At 34.2% G+C, this 20,580-nt stretch overlaps 1 protein-coding gene and 1 long non-coding RNA gene across 6 annotated transcripts; one reads left to right on the forward strand and one right to left on the reverse strand.

Annotated features, from left to right (window-relative positions):
* The first annotated feature begins 721 nt into the window (after positions 1 to 721).
* LOC135144270 (uncharacterized) lies at positions 722 to 10,772 on the forward strand. 5 transcript variants are annotated; one of them, XM_064076252.1, is made up of 10 exons: positions 722 to 1,032; positions 4,657 to 5,607; positions 5,661 to 5,856; positions 6,234 to 6,352; positions 6,409 to 6,684; positions 7,691 to 7,960; positions 8,011 to 8,910; positions 8,971 to 9,469; positions 9,525 to 10,216; positions 10,272 to 10,772. In XM_064076252.1, exons 4-10 carry the CDS (start codon positions 6,322 to 6,324, stop codon positions 10,622 to 10,624), a joined length of 3,021 nt encoding a protein of 1,006 aa, XP_063932322.1. In that variant the 5' UTR covers positions 722 to 1,032; positions 4,657 to 5,607; positions 5,661 to 5,856; positions 6,234 to 6,321; the 3' UTR covers positions 10,625 to 10,772. The 5 variants fall into 5 exon arrangements, with proteins under 5 accessions (XP_063932322.1, XP_063932318.1, XP_063932317.1 ...); XM_064076248.1 differs by having other exon boundaries at positions 728 to 1,032; positions 4,657 to 5,141; positions 5,252 to 5,607; positions 8,011 to 9,469; XM_064076247.1 differs by having other exon boundaries at positions 728 to 1,032; positions 8,011 to 9,469.
* A 260-nt stretch (positions 10,773 to 11,032) lies between these two features.
* Positions 11,033 to 11,396, reverse strand: LOC135144272 (uncharacterized). Its single transcript, XR_010283059.1, has 2 exons — positions 11,263 to 11,396; positions 11,033 to 11,209 (listed from the first exon to the last, which is right to left on the reverse strand). It is a non-coding gene; the product is annotated as an uncharacterized LOC135144272 (long non-coding RNA).
* Positions 11,397 to 20,580: the final 9,184 nt, after the last annotated feature.

Below are 20,580 nucleotides of genomic sequence, written 5' to 3' on the forward strand. Positions count from 1 at the left end.
TAGATACGTAAATTTATGAAGCCGCTTTCGTTGTTTTGTAACAATTTTTTTGTAATGATTCATAAAAATAGAATTTTCAGTAAGAACTTGACTTTCAAAAGTTCCAAATCAAAATTTAATATTCATCCCTAAAAGGAAGCGGAATATCTTGTTAAGTAATAATTATTTAGGCATCAAAGGTGAAATCGTATCATAACGTGCTTATCCCCGTAACACCGCTAAGAGAAGTCTCTTAGTCCTGAAAGCAGAAATAAAGTCAAAAATTTATAGGTTATATTATTAGAATTCTCGTTTGGTATTACCAAAACGGTGTTGCAATTTTCCATTCATATTGCGAACAGCAATGCGAAACTTAATTTGCATATTTACAAATAAGATAGTAAGAGATTAACGTCTCTGTTATTTTAATGTTAAACAGAATATCGCTTTTTTAATTAAAAATTGACTTGAATTGAAATTTTCAGCGCTGTTGCCACTTTATTGAGGCTCAAAATATTAACGAGAATGACAAATTTCTAATTTTTTACTGATAAATAGGTAACCATTGATAGCAGTATCGTAGCGTATTGAATAATTTTAAAGTTTATTTGTCTGCGTTATATGCCAGCATGAAAATGTTACTCATCGTTATTTTACTGCAAACATTTAAATCAAATTAGGGAACGATGCATCTGCATCTGATGCATCCAGCGTTGTCTCGTTGACCTTGGAAATCTGTAGCAAGTGTAATAATATTGTGCAATACTGTCTACTGCACTTGCCGCCAACCTACCAGCCTACCACCGCGTCCCGTCAGTCTCCAATTTGTAGTTGTAACGAAGAGTCGAATGTAGCCGCTGTTGTTGTTATCACGCTATTGTTGTTTATTGTGCCATCGTTGTTTATTCTGCCATCGTTGTTTATTCTGCCATCGTTGTTTATTCTGCCATCGTTGTTTATTCTGCCATCGTTGTTACGTAAAAAAAGTGAATTTTATCACAATATGTGTGACTCGGAAGCAGGAAGTTCTGGCCTAGGTCGTTCTAGAGAAAGGTAGGTGAATAATTTTTTTTATTACGCACTTCAATAACAATAATTTCTGGTGATTCTATACTTTGGCTTAAATTGTTGAACAAAACGTGTTGTGCAGATAACGCTAGGGGAGTTCCGGCCACAGTGGTTTGGTGGTCATTTTTTCACTTAGATTTTTATACATTTTAGTTGTGTATCATTAGTCCGATGTATTTGTTGAATGACGACCGCCATTAACCACACAAAGTAATTATAAAAAAAATCAAAAACTTAATTTTAACGCAAAAGTAGTCGTAGAGTCGGGTGGCGTAAAATAAGGGCCTGAATAGAGAATACTTTCATATTTAAAAGTAAATGTATTTCAGTGTGCCATCTTTTTGAATTCAGTTAGAAATACTGTTAAATTATGTGGTTGATCCATATTGGTAATCAAGAAAAAAAGCTCATTTATCAATGACCTCAGACTTGAAAAAAATTACATCTAAAACAACATTAAAGTTCCGTTATCATAAAAATTCAGATATTTATTTCTTAGCGATCTTTCTGTTAGTGTTATTAAATTGATCTTGTTTCAACGTTTTTGCCGTAGCCTGGTATTTTTTTCTTTTTCAAATTTTTAACTTACTATTGCTTTTGTTAAAGTTTAAAAACATATGCTGCCCATAAGGAATACGAAAGTTGAAAAATGTTGTAGATTGTTTTTAGTACTTGCATTTTTATGCTGCTCTTGTAGTGATACAGTTTGATTTCAATCGATAAGCTTCTACGACAAAAACAAAATTTTTCACAAAAATGGCTTTCTAAGAGTAAAACAATAAAAATGCTAATGCTAGTTTGCTAAATTTTTATAAATACATATATGTCTATGTCAGGGTTGGAAAAAATCGGATTAAAAAAAAAATCAAAAATCAATGATTAGTTTTTAAATTACATTTTTTTTGTTTTTTTTAATGTTTTTAATTTTTCTTTGATTTTTTTAGTTTTTCGGTTACCCACAGTAATTCAAACTTCAAAAGTAGTGAGACAAAAATTAAAAGTTATGTAACTAAATTTTAACTTTTAATTATTTTTATTCAGTTTTTAAAAGCTATATTTTAGTAGTTGTTGTAATTTTCATTTTCTAGGTATTTTCATACATTCACAAATGCGGCTCTGCCTAGTTTGAATCGTGCCTCTATCGGCAAATGTAAACTGCAGCTGACGAAATAAATACTTTACGTTCCAAGAGTCTAATTCTATTAATTTTGGGAAAGTGTCGTAAAACCATTGTCAGTTTCTTTTATTGAAAGCTTGAAAGGGTCTGCATCCATTGTAGACGTAAACGTAAACATGCCAGATGCTTGTTTTTTGCTATTAATTTACGACACTGCCAAAGTTAGGAGAATTGGATTGTACTTGTAAATTGTAACGGATCTTTCGCCTTCGTGGTGTCCCGGAAAAATCTACGTAAATTGCGGCGGCACTCAGGTAGTACCCTTATTGAATTAAATTGCATTTAAAAGACTGTAACATGCATTATATGCTCGTAATTCAAAAAGAAAATTTAAAAAATCAAGAATGATTTAAATCAATGATTAAAAAAAAAATACTTGGTTTAAATTACGATTTAAATCAAAAAGTCAGGCCAACCCTGGTCTAGGGACAATATCGAGTCTGCAACTTTCGCAAATGATAAAAACTACTTCGCGTCAGTTATACAACAGAACAATAAAATCGGAACGCCCTGCTATCAATTTGAATATATTTTAAGTCCATTGGCTTCAATTAATCAAAAAATTTGTCTAATGTGTTACGCAGTTATTTAACAACACAGTAGAAAAGAGTATATGTTAATAGTGCTAGTAGTGGGAGTAGATTAGAGCTTGGGTAGTTATTAAAATCTAGTTGTATTGGCTTGCTTTCTTTCTTCTTCTAACAGACCTGAATTTTATCGCAAAAATTTCATATCATTATACAGGGTGAGTCACAAAACACGCGGTCATCGATAACTCATAAATTGTTAGAAAAAAAGTCAAGCACCAAAATTTACGATACTTTGAGGGCTGTATGCTAAAATTATTTTTATTTAACTCAGAATCTTCAGTTTATTAGGGTTGGGACACTGCTTGTTTTTTTTTTTTTTTAATGAAACGCCCATATATTTCTACATTTACTAGCCATTTCCTGGTTTTTATAAGCATAATTTATCATTTAAAATCGATTGCGAGGTTGCCACGTTATTCCTTTTTTTTTTAATTCTTTCGACAATGAAAGAGTTATCAAAAAAATCGCAAATTGTGTGTTACAATATTTGGCACTTTGTTGTCGTACCAATTAAATCAAATTTTAAAATACCCATTGTTTAAAAAAGTTCTGATAGTTTAATACAATTTACAAATATGGATATTTATATTTTTCCATTAGCACACAGTGTTTTATTACGATATCTTATTCTAATTTTGTGCTCATTTTTTCAATATGTCAATGTCTCTTAAAAAAGTAAAAAAAAAAACATAGGAACTCTCAACTTTAAATATAGAAAATACTTAACAAATGGGGAAGAAAACAAAAAATAGAATGAGATGCGATAATAAAATACATGATGTTGTATTTGAAAAAATTGGAATATCGTTATTTGAAAATTGTAATACTTATTTTTTTGATAAACATTATGTACATGAAGATTTAATTTTATTTATACCACAACAAAGCGCGTCTTTCCACAAAATCTTGTTACACAAATTTAAAAAATAACCCTGCTGCGATTTTATTTGTGAATACTTTCATTCCCAAAAAAATTGAAGAAAATTGGAATAGCGTGCCAACGTGGCATCGGAATTTCAAAAATAAATTATCATTTCTAATAATTGATGAAACATCAAGGAACGCGCGGTAAATGACTCGCCCTGCGAAATTTGTAATATCTCATTAAAAAGTATTTTGAAAAAACTACGAATAGGTAATAATAAAAAAATTAGAATGCTCTGAAAGTGAGGGAAACTCTGGACATGCACATTTAGAAAAGCAGCGATATAGAACAAAAAAATAACAAAAATGATAAGTACATATCAGCATTTTTTTAATTTTGTAATTATTGGATATATTCTTCCCATTAACAGAAGATAAAAAGTACAGTAACGTATTGTTTACGTGAAATTTAGAAATAGTAAGTTCAACATGCATGTTTTGATTTCATTTTAAAATAATTCACTTACAATTTTATGTTATACAAAGTGTCAAACGATAACACAAGCTGCATTATCACGTCAAAACAAACCAACAATTATTAAGAAGTTGGGGCCATAGTTTGCTCCAATCCGAATTAAAATACGCTTTTGAGGATCTATTAACGCAGGGTCAGAAAGAGTACTAACGGCAAAATTGGCAAGGTCGATAACAGCACATTTGCGACCCCAACTTCTTAAGGATGATTTCTTGCTTGATTTGAAGTGATACAGCTTGCGTTAACGTTTGGCAATTCAAACCTGCCATCCTGTATAAAAGTAAAAAATACGCAACTCCTAAAAAAACGGTGTATATTCAAATTGTTCCCTGAAAACAGTTTTTAATTAATCTCTTTGAAGTCACAATTTTTCAACACTAGATTATATTTTGATTAAAGTGCAACACTTCAAGTCAAAGTTTCAGTATTTATTTTTGTCGTAGTTATTGTACGAAATTCTCGAAGGGGGAATGTAAAGATCCGATGTGCAATTTAAAGCATCCCTATAAGTTCTGTCGGGACTTTCAAATGGAGAGATGTCATAGAGAGTACTGTCGATACCTTCATGTGTCCTCAAAAGATGAAATCCAGTACAGAGAAACGCTATATCAAAGCGACACCATGAGGTACGAGACGTTGAGAACATTACAAATTTCGGGCATTTGTCAAGAATTTAAACAATTCGGCAACTGTAAATACGGAAGCAAATGCAAATTTACTCATAGGACAATAGAGGAACAAGAAAATGATAAGTTTATTTGTCCAGTCTGTTTCTCCGAAATAAGCATGACCTCTTGGTGCATTTTGAACCCTTGTATGCATAGTACTTGCGAAGGTTGTTTAAGAGAATTGATTGCACGTGATATGCCTCAATGCCCTGTATGCAGAGGCCAAATAGAGGAGGGAAGTTGTCCACTTTCTTTTATTGGTACTTTTTTTTTTAATTTTTCGTCTTTGACTCCAATTTAATCGATCAGCTTCAGTAGCTCATCGGTTCGATCCGCTGAAATTTTATGTGCTATATGATCTCGTTTTTAGAATTTTAACACCCACTCCCTGCAGAGAGTTCTTAATGAAGAGATGTAGAAGGGTTCAGTGCAAATACCGCCATGAATTTATTATATGTAACAAGATCCAATGTTTGGGCAGTTTAAAGTGCATCATGGTACATAATTTAACTCCGCAGGAAATAGAGCAGGTTGAAAGTGAGGAGATGCCTTTTTCACAAAATATTAATATCGAACTGCGTCGGCTAGCCTATGTTATAACAAATAGTTATAAAGCAGATATCCAGAATCATATGTGTACAAGGGAGCTCACAAGAACAGAAACTTGTATAAGAAAAACATGTGTAGTCTGTAAGCCTCAAGAAAACTATCCGTTGCCCCTCATGAGTATGTTATGACAAAATGTGTTTGACATTTTATTTTTCACTTTTTTTTATTAGGAAAAATTGTATGCCACTCCTGTAGATTGCCATTGTTGCCCAGTAAGTCTTTCTACTTAGTCACATGCGGGCATGTTATTTGTGAACAATGCTTATCTCATGCCAGAGTGGTGGTCTTAGAAGAGGACGACACAGTTTTATATTTCTGCCCTGATCCCTTGTGCGCTTCAATGACTGAAGTCAAAAGATTGCATTGGTAAGTAGTTTCGCTTTTTGCTTTCGTAGAAAATTGTTAGAAATTTAGCTTGTGATCAGTAGTGGAATCTTGGAACTTCATTTGGTACTTATAATTATGTAATTATTCGCTTCAAACAAAAATACTTAACAAGCAGGAAAAACCCGTTTTCCGGTTTCAAAATAGAAACAAAACGGGAATTTTGTTTTCTTGCTTCAAAACAAAAAAATTAAAACACGATATTTCAAAAGTTCGATACACCAATATGTGGCAAGGTGTATCTGGCTCAAAGCAAAAAATTGTCATGTTTTCGCATTTTTTCTTTTTCGTTTCGCCCAAGAAATTTTAGAACCAGTGTTTGTGTTATGGTCTTAACGAGTTCATCACTTATTTTTCAGAAAAAAAAAACGTCTTACCCATCACCTGACATATTCAGAGGGAACTCCTAAAATCTTTCAAATATGGCATAAAACACTCAAAAAAAGGATGCTGGACAATGTTATAATGAGTAGTTCAGGTAACTCATTTCTACTCTTTATAATCAATCTATTTCATGTCAATCTTCTTCTATAGATCTGAATGTTTTGAAATTGGCAAAACAACATTTAGAGGACACAGAATGTTGGCAAGTTGATTTGGTGCGACCAATAGAAGAGATCGTTTTTGAATACGTACCCTGCAGCCGATACGAGATAAGTGACAGCGACGAAGAACCTTTCCAAAGTAATGCTACCGACGAAGAATATGAGCCAACTTCTGAAGTGTCAGAAGAAAGCGATGAAAATGGCGAAACATCTGAGCACACGAAGTCTCAGTTACAGACTTGCAAGAAAAGATTGTTTGAAGGAGGTAGGTATTTCATTAAGTAATTATAATTACGAAATATTCAGGCTTTTTGTAAAAAAAATCCAAAACGTCTTTTTAATGGCCGACTTAGATTTTTTTACTCTTGTCTTAAACTCAGGTTTCTATTTTCTCGGATTCTGATCAATTTTATTAAAATGTCAATTTTTTTTCGTTAGCTTTCTTGCTAACATTTCCAAAGATGCTATAAAAATGATTAGTACCTAACTTAACATAATAAACGTAACTTACATAACACATGTAACACTAATTACCTATACATTATACATATGCTATTTCCAATATACTTTCGTGCATAAACATAAACCAATATTACACATTTTTGAAAACAAACAACTTACACACATCCATCACATATTTTTATTCGTCCATCTGAAAAATCTTTTCTTAACTCAAATGTTAAACTCCAAACCACCAATCGGGTGTTATGTAAGTTGCAAATAAGACTTTTGGCATACCAAAACTTTTTTTTTTAAATAACTAGAAAAATTTTTTCTAGCTATGCCTGATACCTAAATGTAGTATATTTTAATATACAGGGTTAGTATAAAGTCCCGGAACGGGCGAATAACTTTATTTGAAAAGTTTTTTGCTGAAATTTTTTTTGGATATATACCTACAACATTGATTGCATTGATTACAACATACAGGTTTTTTGGCATTTTCTGATGCAGAATAAAAAACTAATTTCAGAAATTATCAACTTGTTTATTTCTAGTGAAACAACATCTGGGTGTTCCATTAAAGTTGCCATGTTTAATTATACATCCAAAGCAAATTTCAGAAAAAAAAACTTTTCAAATAACAAAGTTATTCAAACGTTTCGGGACTTTATACTAACCCTGTATAATTCTCTGGAACAACCCAATAAATAATGTATGCAATGCCATTTGAAAAGTAAGTTACTCTCATCTGTAGAGATTTTTACAACTTACGTTATACCTAATATTAGTCGTTTATAATGTTCTAATAATTTTTCAAATATTTATAGAAGGACAAAGTTCAAGTAGTTCTTCAATGCCCACTACCTCGAACCGCAATGAAGACTTTGACTTGATGTTTACGCCATTGGTTTCGCCTGTTGAAGAATCAAACTGCAGGATTTCCGCTCATTTGACCATTTATATAAAGAAATGTTTCGTTTCAATGAAGATACACACCGTTTTACATGAAGGGCATTACGTTTGTGATGCTTGCAGTGGAGATGACAATACCATCAGCGGATTTTTGTATTCTGGTTTGCCCGCGACAGACCATAAATGTATGTATAGTAACAAAAAAATGCAAATCGAAGTTTAATTTTTGTTGTAGGTAATAAACTTTCCGACAAAAACAGAACACTTGTGCTGCTGTCTAGAAATTTTGGCGAACGTGAAATCCAAGTGAAAGTTCGTTACTGTCTCCCCGTCGGAAAATTAATAGGGGAGGAACTGCCGATTGAAGAGGAACGTAAGTTCATAACACCGTTAATTATGGATTGTGGTTCTTCTGCCCTAGTAAACCCATTAACGTCAAAAACCAAAGGAAAACGCCATTGTTGTTATTTCTGTGAACAGTTTTTTGTTGAAATGTCTTCACATATTCTTCGAAAACACAAAGATCAGGAAGAAGTGAAAAATATTATGACTATGAAAGCTAATAGTGTGGAACGGAATGCTGCGTTACGAGAGATCAGGCGAAAGGGTGATTATAATTTTAACAAAAATGCCACCTGTGAGGAAAAAATTGCTATAAGGAGAGTAGTGACAGGACAAGCCTCCAATTTAATTACTTGCCCAAATTGTTTTGGTGAAATAATGACCAGAAACTTTGCTCGACATGAACGCAAATGTACTGGACGGCCACCAAATAGAAGAAATGTGCTTAAAGAAGCTCGCTTTAAGATTATCCAGAAGGAATTTACAGCGAATTCTTTCAGTCAGAAACTTTTTCTCGCTTTCTTAGAGCCTGTTCAAGTTGGGCTAATTCTACACGAGATATTAGAAGATAAATGTTTGAAACTTGTTGCTGAAAGATATTCCTTAATGCATCGTGGTTCATACAGCGCATTAAAGAACGATCGCCAACATTTGCGTAGAATGGCACGATTGATTTTAGATGTTAAAGACATAAACCCCTCCATTCTGGATTTTGAAGATCTGATACTCTATGGAGGTTATGATGCCTTACTAGAGGGAGTTTTCAATTTGTGTTCACTTGACAAGGAAACAGGCGAGTTTGGAAAGCCAAGTCTGGCAAAAGCTTTACGATCGAGTATTACATTTCTTTTAGACGCACTTAACGTTGATTATTTAACTCATAATCTTCCCACACAATGTGAAGAGCGTGGCCGTTTCGACAATTTCAAAACTCTCCATGATAAAAACTATGGAATCTATGTTGGCAGGTCAGCTGGTCGAACCAGCTTGCAAAGAAAAGCAGCCAAATTACATAATTTACCAAAGGCAAAGGACGTTAAATTATTTTCCACATTGATAGTTTCTGAAGCGGAGCAGGCGTATCAACGGTTACAGGACGGTTTCGATTTCGACACATGGCTAAAATTAGGAAAGGCTGCGTTGGCAAGAGTTATTGTGTACAATAGACGTAGAGTCAGTGAAGTTGCAAGTATGTCGTTGGAATTGTATAACAAAAAAATCGAACTTGATGATGAAATACTTCAATCCCTTCCAATGTATCAACGGGAGTTAGCGAATAAATACAAAGTTATGACTTTGATTGGAAAGCGTCTACATATATTACATGTGCTGTTGGACGAAAATCAATGCAGGTAAATGAGTACTTTGATTTTTCTACTTTTTAAAAGATTTTTGATTGTGTTGTAGGTATCTAGATATGTTTCTCCAATATCGAAAAGAAGCTGGTGTTCCCTATTCAAACAATTACCTTTTTGGTATACCTACGAGAGCGATGTTTATCGATGCTTCAGTTGTTTTAAGAGATTACTCAGAGAAATGTGGTGCTGAAGAACCGCATCTTTTACGTTCCACTTATTTAAGAAAACAAGTCGCAACCCTTTCCCAATTGTTAACAATGAATGACAATGAAATCGGTCAGATTGCAAAATTGATGGGTCATAGTCAGAAAGTCCATGAACAAGTATATCGACAAGACGAACTTTTATTTCAACTAACAGGGTGGGCAAAATTTTTGACTATCGTAGATGGAGAAGAACTCTTTTCATACAGAGGTAAAAGTCTCGACGAAATACTCACTATTGCACAAGATTTACCAGTACCTGAAGAGGATCCGGCGTTAGACGATCATATTACCTCTGAAGAATTATTAGGAGACAATCTCAGTTTGGATTCGTTTGAAACTACCTGTTCAACAGAAAGTACAATCAACAGAATGGAAACGAACCTCATGCAGGAGGTATCAACAGACACTCAAGTCTCACAATCAGGTGTGATAGAATGTTATACTACAGACAATATTACTGAAGTGCCTTCGGATCGTCGAAAGTGTGACAAAGTTACACATACTACACAAGAAGCGCTTTCTGAAAAAGTAGGGGGTACGTATGCTGAAAAGTCTAGAAAATTGTATATCATTGCTGATATTTTTTATAGCGAGAGCCAGTACTGAAGACCGGAGGATTGAAACACCAAAGAAAAAAATATCGAGTCACAGGGGAACTTTGAACACGAAGTCACCAAAATCGCAGAAATCACCAAGAAAAACGACAATCGCGGAGATAAAGCAGAAATTGCAAATAACTCCTGTAAAGAGAAGAGGAAAGAAACCATTCACCTCAGAGCAAATGTCTTTAATGCAGAGACATTTTTCGCAATACATATCCAGGGGTCATTTGGCACCACCGAAGCTGTGTGCAGAATTTGTTGAAACGAACCAGCTCTTCTCTGATCGCAGTGGTCGAGACGTGTACAACTGGATCCAGTATCAGAGAACTAAGCGAAGATGAAACTAGTGGATCAGCTGTCTCTTTTGTTTTTTTTTTGTTTTGTTTACAATTTGTGATAATTTTTGATATTTTTGTAATTTTAAACACTGACTTTACATGTTAATATTGTATTAAATTTTATAATATAATAAAAAATGTCTTAAATTCACAGCTCGTATTTTTAACTCGAGAGTAAACACAAACGTGCAAGTAATTGCTTTCTGCAAACAGGAATGCAGAATTGCAAAACCGTTGAATTCGAGACTAAATAAACGAAAATATAAAACTTAAGATTTGCATTGCTGTTCTCAAGATGAAAGCTTAATTGTAAAGCCGCTGTGTTCTGTTGTAAGTGTTGCAAATCATTGCGAATGTAGTATGCAACCAACCTTGCTCAATTTTTCGTTTAATTACATGAAAACATATCAATTTCCGAATTTTAAATCAAATAGATTTATTCAAGCTTTCATGTTTACAATATTTTGTATAAATGTTAATTATAATATGATGGTGGAGTTGTCAATGTCCAAGTAGACATCCTGGTAAATTTTTCAACACAGTCAGGATAACACATAAACGTTCCACGGGGCTAGAGAATATTCGGGCCTAAGAGACTAGCTGAGACACACACAAATTGTGTTATGCCATTTCTGACTTACCAACTTCATCGCCATCTGAATATGAGTAGAATCACTATAAAGCCATTAAACTCTTAGGCCGGTGTACCCCCTTCGCCTGCTAAGATGTGTAATAATGGCACGGGCCTAGAGCGTTGTATATCGTCATGGCTATTATTATTATTATTATTATTATTATAAATTGCGATGTTCCACAGGTAAGAACCCAATTACGGAACATGCGTACAAACTAGTAATTCTTCAGAAACTAATTTTATAAATCACGTACATCAATTAATCTTATTACTCTGGAATTAGAACTAAATAAATCAACCATTTTTTGTGCTGTGTTACCTAATTTTAGGATCTTATACAATGGTGAAAAGGCTAGAAAATCAGTCTTCGGTGTGCGCACATAAAACAGTTGTTGATTTCTGGACAGAATAAGACGCTTGCTAATATTGAAATTAATTTGACCTAAAAATTCAGGACAGTAAATTTTAGAATTTAAAATTTTATAAAGGAATACTATACCAGAAATTTTATGTCTATCGGAAATACTGATAATTGAAAACCTCTCAAGTAATAAAGACATTTCGTAACCAACTGGAGGGTAGAAACCATCTTGTCTAAAACAAATATACTTCAGAAACCTTCTCTGTATGCGTTCCAAAGTCCCAATATATTTAGCGTGGTGCGGAAACCAAACTATATTTGCATATTCTATAATGCTTCTAATACATGTCCTAAACAAATGTAAAAACGTACTTACATTATTAAAATCCTTCGTATTCCTCATGATACAACCATATACCGCGTATGCCTTTTTACAGACCTTAAGTATATGCTTCGAAAAACTTAATTTACAATCAAAAGTTACTCCAAGATCATCGACAGTTTCAGGTCTATGTAAAATACATGTGTCAATTACGTAATCGTATGAAATATCCCTCTTTTTATTGCTGAAGGTGAATGCAACACATTTATTAACATTAAGTGGTAGACCATTAACATCTCCCCAAGCAACTATCTTATTGATATTCAGCTGCAAACTTCTGCAGTCTTCAACCGATCTAATGACAGAAAACAATTTCATATCGTCAGCATACAGCAAACACGGGACTGATAAATTAGAAGCAATGTCATTTATAAATATATTGAAAAGTATCGGTCCCAATACAGACCCTTGCGGCACACCTGAGAAAGCGATAAACTCATCCGAGTAATGTCCATGAACACAAACACAAAGTTTACGACCCCTTAAGTACGACAAGAGGAATTTTAAAAAATCACTAGAGCATCCTAGACGACCAAGTTTCTCAATAAGAACCTCGTGTCTCATCTTGTCAAAGGCCTTTGAAAAATCAGTGAATATAGTATCAATCTGTAAGCCTAAGTCTAGGTGAGTAGCAACGAATTGCGTAAAAGAACACAAATTAGTAACCGTGGACCTACCTGCAATAAATCCATGTTGATAATCAGAAATGCTGTGCTTCAGATAATATGAAATGTATTCAGATAGAAGGTATTCAAAAATTTTGGAAAAATTGTTAATTAAGGATACCGGTCTGTAGTTCTCCAAGACGGTACGATCGCCTTTCTTGAAAACCGGTATAATAACTGCAGACTTCCACATATCCGGAAAAGTATTTAATCTTAATGCCAAATTGAATAAAACAGTTAACGGCTCCGAAAAAGCATCAGCGCACTCTCTAATTACAAAGGACGGAACATTGTCGGGGCCAGATGTAGATTTCATCTTTAATTTATTTATAGCATTAGTTACATTCTTCTCAGAAACCGTATCTAAGGACCAACAAGAAAGGGAGTCGAAATCGAAACTTAAATTGGAATCACTTTTAACTGAACTGTATGCTGACTTAAAATGATCAGCAAAACAGTTAACAATGGAGTTTGGACTAGTAATAGCTTCATTCTTATAGGTCATATTAACAGGAATTCCAGTACCCTTCTTTTTCATTTTAATAAATTGCCAGAATTTATTGCAATCTTTCGAAATGTTAACCTCAATTTTTCCCACAAATACCTTATATAGCCTGGAAACTTCATATTTGATCTCCTTTCGAATAGTCTTAAATTTATCATACGTTAACATATTACCATGCATTTTGAACTCTTTCCACAGTTTAAATTTCTGCTTAATCATACGAATAATTTGACAGGAAAACCAAGGAGGGTAAACATTCTTCCGAAACGTATATTTCGGAACTACCGCATCAAATATTTCGTATAATATACTGTAGAACAAGGAGCAAGCTTCATTCACATCATTGCAGTCATTTAAAAAAGACCAGTCAACAAGATTTAAGGCTTCTTTAAGAGAATTCATGTCAACTTTATGAAAATTATACCTGCAGATCACACTCTTCGATTTTATAAAATTGCGCTTCGATCGGCAAATATCGTTAACTATAATGAGAAGAGCAGGATGATGTACGTCTTCTTCCACAATACTATCATCACATTTGTTAACAGTGCAAGGCATATTAGACAAAACCAAATCCAATAATCTATAATTTAAGTTCAAAACAGTATTGTATTGTTTGAGTTTTAACATTTCCATCAAAAGTGAAATTGGAACAACCTGACCTACTATCCGCCCAGAACTAAAAGTCGAATGAAAATCGGGAATATTAAAATCTCCAACAAAAATTACATTAGATCCATAAATAAACTGGAAGGAATGTACAACATCAACAAACGTCGAGAAATTATTAGAATTCAGACCAGGGGGAAAGTATGTAACAAAAACAACTAAAGATTTATCACCAGTAGCAATTTTTATACCTACCACATCAATATTGCCTAGTTGATTCAAAACATCAGAGTCAAAAACGATAGCTTTCACAGACAGGGAGGATTTAGCAGCTAACAAAACCCCTCCACCTCTTGACACGTTTAATAAATTAAGGTCTCTATCCTTACGAAAGACCACAAAATCAGGGGGAAAAATTTCGCTGTTATGAAAATCATTTCTAAGCCAAGTTTCAGACAAAGCTATTAGGTCAAAATTTGATATTGAAATATTGTTATAAAACTCAACCGTCTTCGAATTCAAACCTCTCACATTTTGATAATATATAGATAATGAAGACAAAGTAACAGAATAACCATCATTACTGAGGACGCTCCTATTAGAGGAGAGAGACACATGTTGAAATACAGGGGTAGAAGAAGTAACATTTGTAGCACGCAGTCATTGCTTAAAAAGCAAATCTTTTTTGAATTTTTCAACAGCCTTCATATAAACAGGACACGTAACATCCCAAGCTGCATGGTTAGCATCTAAATCAAGATTCTCTTTAGCTATGACAGATAAGCAATTGATACATTTCAAATCCGTTGAAGTACAATCAGCAGCAGCATGATCGAGTTTATCATGCATTCCACATTTAGGACACGATTTAGCATTTTTGCAGTTTTTAGAGCTGTGGTGAAAGCCATTACAGTTGAAACACCTCAAAACCTCGACAGCATCATAAACTGAACAATGATCATACCCTATGAACAACCCTCCAGCATTCATAAGATAATCGTACGATTTTCTATCAAGCTGTAAAATTACCTGATAAATTTTGGAGTTCTTTTTTGTAGGCCACAACTTAACAAAGGAACATTCAGAATTAAGATTAATATCATCAGAATTGTTTTTAATAGCATGTTCAACGTACTCAATAATTTCGTCTTCAGTGTATATCTGTTTCAAACCCACAAGCTTAACACGCGGCTGAACACCTTTAAGCTCTAGAACATCATACTTATCGGCCAATTTCTCTTTAGCAGCATTCTTAAAGCGGTTATTATCTTCCCTCGAGGAAAAACCAACCACCATACCACCATTTTTGACAGATTTTACTTTTGATAATTTTAATTGCAAATCAACAGTGCTTTTCCTATTCTGAGTCGATTCTGCATGCTTTAAGTGTGTTTGGTGGCTCAGAACCATCAAAAAACGTTGAAATATAGTTCAAATTCAATAAAAATCGACAAAAATACAGTTTCTAGCTAAAATTTGATGGTTTCGTTGCACTTTCCGAGCCCGTAGGGTATTTGATTGGCTTAAAAGTACAAGAAAACACTTCAAAAGTGACGTTTCTGAAGAATTTTAACAGTTTTCTTGTATCTACGAACGCCAGAATGCATAAAATTGACCTAAACGTCTCCTTTTCCTATTCTGAGTCGATTCTGCATGCTTTAAGTGTGTTTGGTGGCTCAGAACCATCAAAAAACGTTGAAATATAGTTCAAATTCAATAAAAATCGACAAAAATACAGTTTCTAGCTAAAATTTGATGGTTTCGTTGCACTTTCCGAGCCCGTAGGGTATCTGATTGGCTTAAAAGTACAAGAAAACACTTCAAAAGTGACGTTTCTGAAGAATTTTAACAGTTTTCTTGTATCTACGAACGCCAGAATGCATAAAATTGACCTAAACGTCTCCTTTTCCTATTCTGAGTCGATTCTGCATGCTTTAAGTGTGTTTGGTGGCTCAGAACCATCAAAAAACGTTGAAATATAGTTCAAATTCAATAAAAATCGACAAAAATACAGTTTCTAGCTAAAATTTGATGGTTTCGTTGCACTTTCCGAGCCCGTAGGTTATCTGATTGGCTTAAAAGTACAAGAAAACACTTCAAAAGTGACGTTTCTGAAGAATTTTAAGAGAGTTTTCTTGTATCTACGAAAGCCAGAATGATTAAAATTGACCTAAACGTCTCCTTTTCCTATTCTGAGTCGATTCTGCATGCTTTAAGTGTGTTTGGTGGCTCAGAACCATCAAAAAACGTTGAAATATAGTTCAAATTCAATAAAAATCGACAAAAATACAGTTTCTAGCTAAAATTTGATGGTTTCGTTGCACTTTCCGAGCCCGTAGGGTATCTGATTGGGTTAAAAGTACAAGAAAACACTTCAAAAGTGACGTTTCTGAAGAATTTTAACAATTTTCTTGTATCTACGAACGCCAGAATGCATAAAATTGACCTAAACGTCTCCTTTTCCTATTCTGAGTCGATTCTGCATGCTTTAAGTGTGTTTGGTGGCTCAGAACCATCAAAAAACGTTGAAATATAGTTCAAATTCAATAAAAATCGACAAAAATACAGTTTCTAGCTAAAATTTGATGGTTTCGTTGCACTTTCCGAGCCCGTAGGGTATCTGATTGGCTTAAAAGTACAAGAAAACACTTCAAAAGTGACGTTTCTGAAGAATTTTAACAGTTTTCTTGTATCTACGAACGCCAGAATGCATAAAATTGACCTAAACGTCTCCTTTTCCTATTCTGAGTCGATTCTGCATGCTTTAAGTGTGTTTGGTGGCTCAGAACCATCAAAAAACGTTGAAATATAGTTCAAATTCAATAAAAATCGACAAAAATACAGTTTCTAGCTAAAATTTGATGGTTTCGTTGCACTTTCCGAGCCCGTAGGGTATCTGATTGGCTTAAAAGTACAAGAAAACACTTCAAAAGTGACGTTTCTGAAGAATTTTAACAGTTTTATTGTATCTACGAACGCCAGAATGCATAAAATTGACCTAAACGTCTCCTTTTCCTATTCTGAGTCGATTCTGCATGCTTTAAGTGTGTTTGGTGGCTCAGAACCATCAAAAAACGTTGAAATATAGTTCAAATTCAATAAAAATCGACAAAAATACAGTTTCTAGCTAAAATTTGATGGTTTCGTTGCACTTTCCGAGCCCGTAGGGTATCTGATTGGCTTAAAAGTACAAGAAAACACTTCAAAAGTGACGTTTCTGAAGAATTTTAACAGTTTTCTTGTATCTACGAACGCCAGAATGCATAAAATTGACCTAAACGTCTCCTTTTCCTATTCTGAGTCGATTCTGCATGCTTTAAGTGTGTTTGGTGGCTCAGAACCATCAAAAAACGTTGAAATATAGTTCAAATTCAATAAAAATCGACAAAAATACAGTTTCTAGCTAAAATTTGATGGTTTCGTTGCACTTTCCGAGCCCGTTGGGTATCTGATTGGCTTAAAAGTACAAGAAAACACTTCAAAAGTGACGTTTCTGAAGAATTTTAACAGTTTTCTTGTATCTACGAACGCCAGAATGCATAAAATTGACCTAAACATCTCCTTTTCCTATTCTGAGTCGATTCTGCATGCTTTAAGTGTGTTTGGTGGCTCAGAACCATCAAAAAACGTTGAAATATAGTTCAAATTCAATAAAAATCGACAAAAATACAGTTTCTAGCTAAAATTTGATGGTTTCGTTGCACTTTCCGAGCCCGTTGGGTATCTGATTGGCTTAAAAGTACAAGAAAACACTTCAAAAGTGACGTTTCTGAAGAATTTTAACAGTTTTCTTGTATCTACGAACGCCAGAATGCATAAAATTGACCTAAACGTCTCCTTTTCCTATTCTGAGTCGATTCTGCATGCTTTAAGTGTGTTTGGTGGCTCAGAACCATCAAAAAACGTTGAAATATAGTTCAAATTCAATAAAAATCGACAAAAATACAGTTTCTAGCTAAAATTTGATGGTTTCGTTGCACTTTCCGAGCCCGAAGGGTATCTGATTGGCTTAAAAGTACAAGAAAACACTTCAAAAGTGACGTTTCTGAAGAATTTTAACAGTTTTCTTGTATCTACGAACGCCAGAATGCATAAAATTGACCTAAACGTCTCCTTTTCCTATTCTGAGTCGATTCTGCATGCTTTAGGTGTGTTTGGTGGCTCAGAACCATCAAAAAACGTTGAAATATAGTTCAAATTCAATAAAAATCGACAAAAATACAGTTTCTAGCTAAAATTTGATGGTTTCGTTGCACTTTCCGAGCCCGTAGGGTATCTGATTGGCATAAAAGTACAAGAAAACACTTCAAAAGTGACGTTTCTGAAGAATTTTAACAGTTTTCTTGTATCTACGAACGCCAGAATGCATAAAATTGACCTAAACGTCTCCTTTTCCTATTCTGAGTCGATTCTGCATGCTTTAAGTGTGTTTGGTGGCTCAGAACCATCAAAAAACGTTGAAATATAGTTCAAATTCAATAAAAATCGACAAAAATACAGTTTCTAGCTAAAATTTGCTGGTTTCGTTGCACTTTCCGAGCCCGTAGGGTATCTGATTGGCTTAAAAGTACAAGAAAACACTTCAAAAGTGACGTTTCTGAAGAATTTTAACAGTTTTCTTGTATCTACGAACGCCAGAATGCATAAAATTGACCTAAACGTCTCCTTTTCCTATTCTGAGTCGATTCTGCATGCTTTAAGTGTGTTTGGTGGCTCAGAACCATCAAAAAACGTTGAAATATAGTTCAAATTCAATAAAAATCGACAAAAATACAGTTTCTAGCTAAAATTTGATGGTTTCGTTGCACTTTCCGAGCCCGTAGGGTATCTGATTGGCTTAAAAGTACAAGAAAACACTTCAAAAGTGACGTTTCTGAAGAATTTTAACAGTTTTCTTGTATCTACGAACGCCAGAATGCATAAAATTGACCTAAACGTCTCCTTTTCCTATTCTGAGTCGATTCTGCATGCTTTAAGTGTGTTTGGTGGCTCAGAACCATCAAAAAACGTTGAAATATAGTTCAAATTCAATAAAAATCGACAAAAATACAGTTTCTAGCTAAAATTTGATGGTTTCGTTGCACTTTCCGAGCCCGTAGGGTATCTGATTGGCTTAAAAGTACAAGAAAACACTTCAAAAGTGACGTTTCTGAAGAATTTTAACAGTTTTCTTGTATCTACGAACGCCAGAATGCATAAAATTGACCTAAACGTCTCCTTTTCCTACTCTGAGTCGATTCTGCATGCTTTAAGAGTGTTTGGTGGCTCAGAACCATCAAAAAACGTTGAAATATAGTTCAAATTCAATAAAAATCGACAAAAATACAGTTTCTAGCTAAAATTTGATGGTTTCGTTGCACTTTCCGAGCCCGTAGGGTATCTGATTGGCTTAAAAGTACAAGAAAACACTTCAAAAGTGACGTTTCTGAAGAATTTTAACAGTTTTCTTGTATCTACGAACGCCAGAATGCATAAAATTGACCTAAACGTCTCCTTTTCCTATTCTGAGTCGATTCTGCATGCTTTAAGTGTGTTTGGTGGCTCAGAACCATCAAAAAACGTTGAAATATAGTTCAAATTCAATAAAAATCGACAAAAATACAGTTTCTAGCTAAAATTTGATGGTTTCGTTGCACTTTCCGAGCCCGTAGGGTATCTGATTGGCTTAAAAGTACAAGAAAACACTTCAAAAGTGACGTTTCTGAAGAATTTTAACAGTTTTCTTGTATCTACGAACGCCAGAATGCATAAAATTGACCTAAACGTCTCCTTTTCCTATTCTGAGTCGATTCTGCATGCTTTAAGTGTGTTTGGTGGCTCAGAACCATCAAAAAACGTTGAAATATAGTTCAAATTCAATAAAGATCGACAAAAATACAGTTTCTAGCTAAAATTTGATGGTTTCGTTGCACTTTCCGAGCCCGTAGGGTATCTGATTGGCTTAAAAGTACAAGAAAACACTTCAAAAGTGACGTTTCTGAAGAATTTTAACAGTTTTCTTGTATCTACGAACGCCAGAATGCATAAAATTGACCTAAACGTCTCCTTTTCCTATTCTGAGTCGATTCTGCATGCTTTAAGTGTGTTTGGTGGCTCAGAACCATCAAAAAACGTTGAAATATAGTTCAAATTCAATAAAAATCGACAAAAATACAGTTTCTAGCTAAAATTTGATGGTTTCGTTGCACTTTCCGAGCCCGTTGGGTATCTGATTGGCTTAAAAGTACAAGAAAACACTTCAAAAGTGACGTTTCTGAAGAATTTTAACAGTTTTCTTGTATCTACGAACGCCAGAATGCATAAAATTGACCTAAACGTCTCCTTTTCCTATTCTGAGTCGATTCTGCATGCTTTAAGTGTGTTTGGTGGCTCAGAACCATCAAAAAACGTTGAAATATAGTTCAAATTCAATAAAAATCGACAAAAATACAGTTTCTAGCTAAAATTTGATGGTTTCGTTGCACTTTCCGAGCCCGTTGGGTATCTGATTGGCTTAAAAGTACAAGAAAACACTTCAAAAGTGACGTTTCTGAAGAATTTTAACAGTTTTCTTGTATCTACGAACGCCAGAATGCATAAAATTGACCTAAACGTCTCCTTTTCCTATTCTGAGTCGATTCTGCATGCTTTAAGTGTGTTTGGTGGCTCAGAACCATCAAAAAACGTTGAAATATAGTTCAAATTCAATCAAAATCGACAAAAATACAGTTTCTAGCTAAAATTTGATGGTTTCGTTGCACTTTCCGAGCCCGTAGGGTATCTGATTGGCTTAAAAGTACAAGAAAACACTTCAAAAGTGACGT

Source organism: Zophobas morio, unplaced genomic scaffold (assembly GCF_036711695.1).
Source record: "Zophobas morio isolate AGI-343-1 ecotype UQ-CSIRO unplaced genomic scaffold, CSIRO_AGI_Zmor_V1 ptg000090l, whole genome shotgun sequence".
In the NCBI taxonomy this organism is placed as follows: domain Eukaryota; kingdom Metazoa; phylum Arthropoda; class Insecta; order Coleoptera; family Tenebrionidae; genus Zophobas; species Zophobas morio.